The 1,007-nt window shown below is 44.7% G+C and overlaps 1 protein-coding gene across 1 annotated transcript; it reads right to left on the reverse strand.

The window, feature by feature from the left end:
- Positions 1-52: 52 nt before the first annotated feature.
- On the reverse strand, positions 53-946 carry LOC117799969 (60S ribosomal protein L5-like). The gene has a single exon (XM_034652497.1). The coding sequence runs from the start codon at positions 944-946 to the stop codon at positions 53-55; it is 894 nt and encodes a 297-aa protein (XP_034508388.1).
- Positions 947-1,007: the final 61 nt, after the last annotated feature.

A 1,007-nucleotide genomic window follows, 5' to 3' on the forward strand; every position in this document is an offset into this window, starting at 1 on the left:
CAAGAGATTTATTTTCAGTATTTTATCTGTGTAGAAAAAGTAAGAACTCATTTTAGCTATCTGCAGCTTGCTGCTGTGCTCGCAGGAAGCTAGCTTTCTTCTGAGCCACACGGTCATTTTTCTGAGCCAGAGACAATTTAGCACGATTCCACCTCTTCTTTTTAACTTCCTTCGCTGGTTTCTTCTCATGGACTGGATTCTCTCGTATAGCAGCATGGGCTTTTTTGTAAATGTCTTCCATCTGGTCAGGTGCCACATTGTTCTTGATATACTGTGAAAATTGTTTTTTATATGCATCCTCGTCTTCTTCCATCAAGTAACGGATGTAGTCTGCAACATTTTGGCCTAGGATGTGCTTACGGTGGACTTCAGCATTAAATTCTTTACTTTCACAGTCATAACCAGGGAACCGCTTTGTGCTATGGGGAATAGATAATCCTCCATCCACTGCTCCCTTAAGGGCTCCAAAAACTTTGTTTCCAGTAGTGGTTCTGGCAAGTCCAGCATCCAAATAGCAAGTAAAGGCACCAGGTTGTCCATCAATGCTCTCCACGTTGTATTCATCACCCGTAACTTCTACTTGGCCTTCGTAGACTTTGTCCAGGCTAAACTTGTGGAGAATCCTCCGTGCTAGCAGCAGGCCTGTGCAATAGGAGGCAGCATAGTTGGTCAGTCCAACCTTCACACCATACTTGGGGAGTTCATGGGAGTAGGCGGCACAAACAATCATATCTCCTTCAATCCTGGCATAAGCAACCTGGCATATGATATCTCTGTTGGTGATGCGTACAATCATCCGATACTTGGGAGTGTTGTACTTGTTTTTGTCCTGAATCACCAACCGTTTGCGAGCATAGTAATCAGTTTTCCCCTCTCTCCTTCGACGAAACTTGACCTGGTACCTCTTGAAATAGGCCTTGCTCTTTACAACTTTTACAAACCCCATTTTACACTTTTCTGCCCTATGTTGGCACGGACAGGGGAGTCACCGCATCGACTCTCGGCTC

Source organism: Ailuropoda melanoleuca, unplaced genomic scaffold, assembly GCF_002007445.2.
Source record: "Ailuropoda melanoleuca isolate Jingjing unplaced genomic scaffold, ASM200744v2 unplaced-scaffold61267, whole genome shotgun sequence".
NCBI classification, from domain to species: domain Eukaryota; kingdom Metazoa; phylum Chordata; class Mammalia; order Carnivora; family Ursidae; genus Ailuropoda; species Ailuropoda melanoleuca.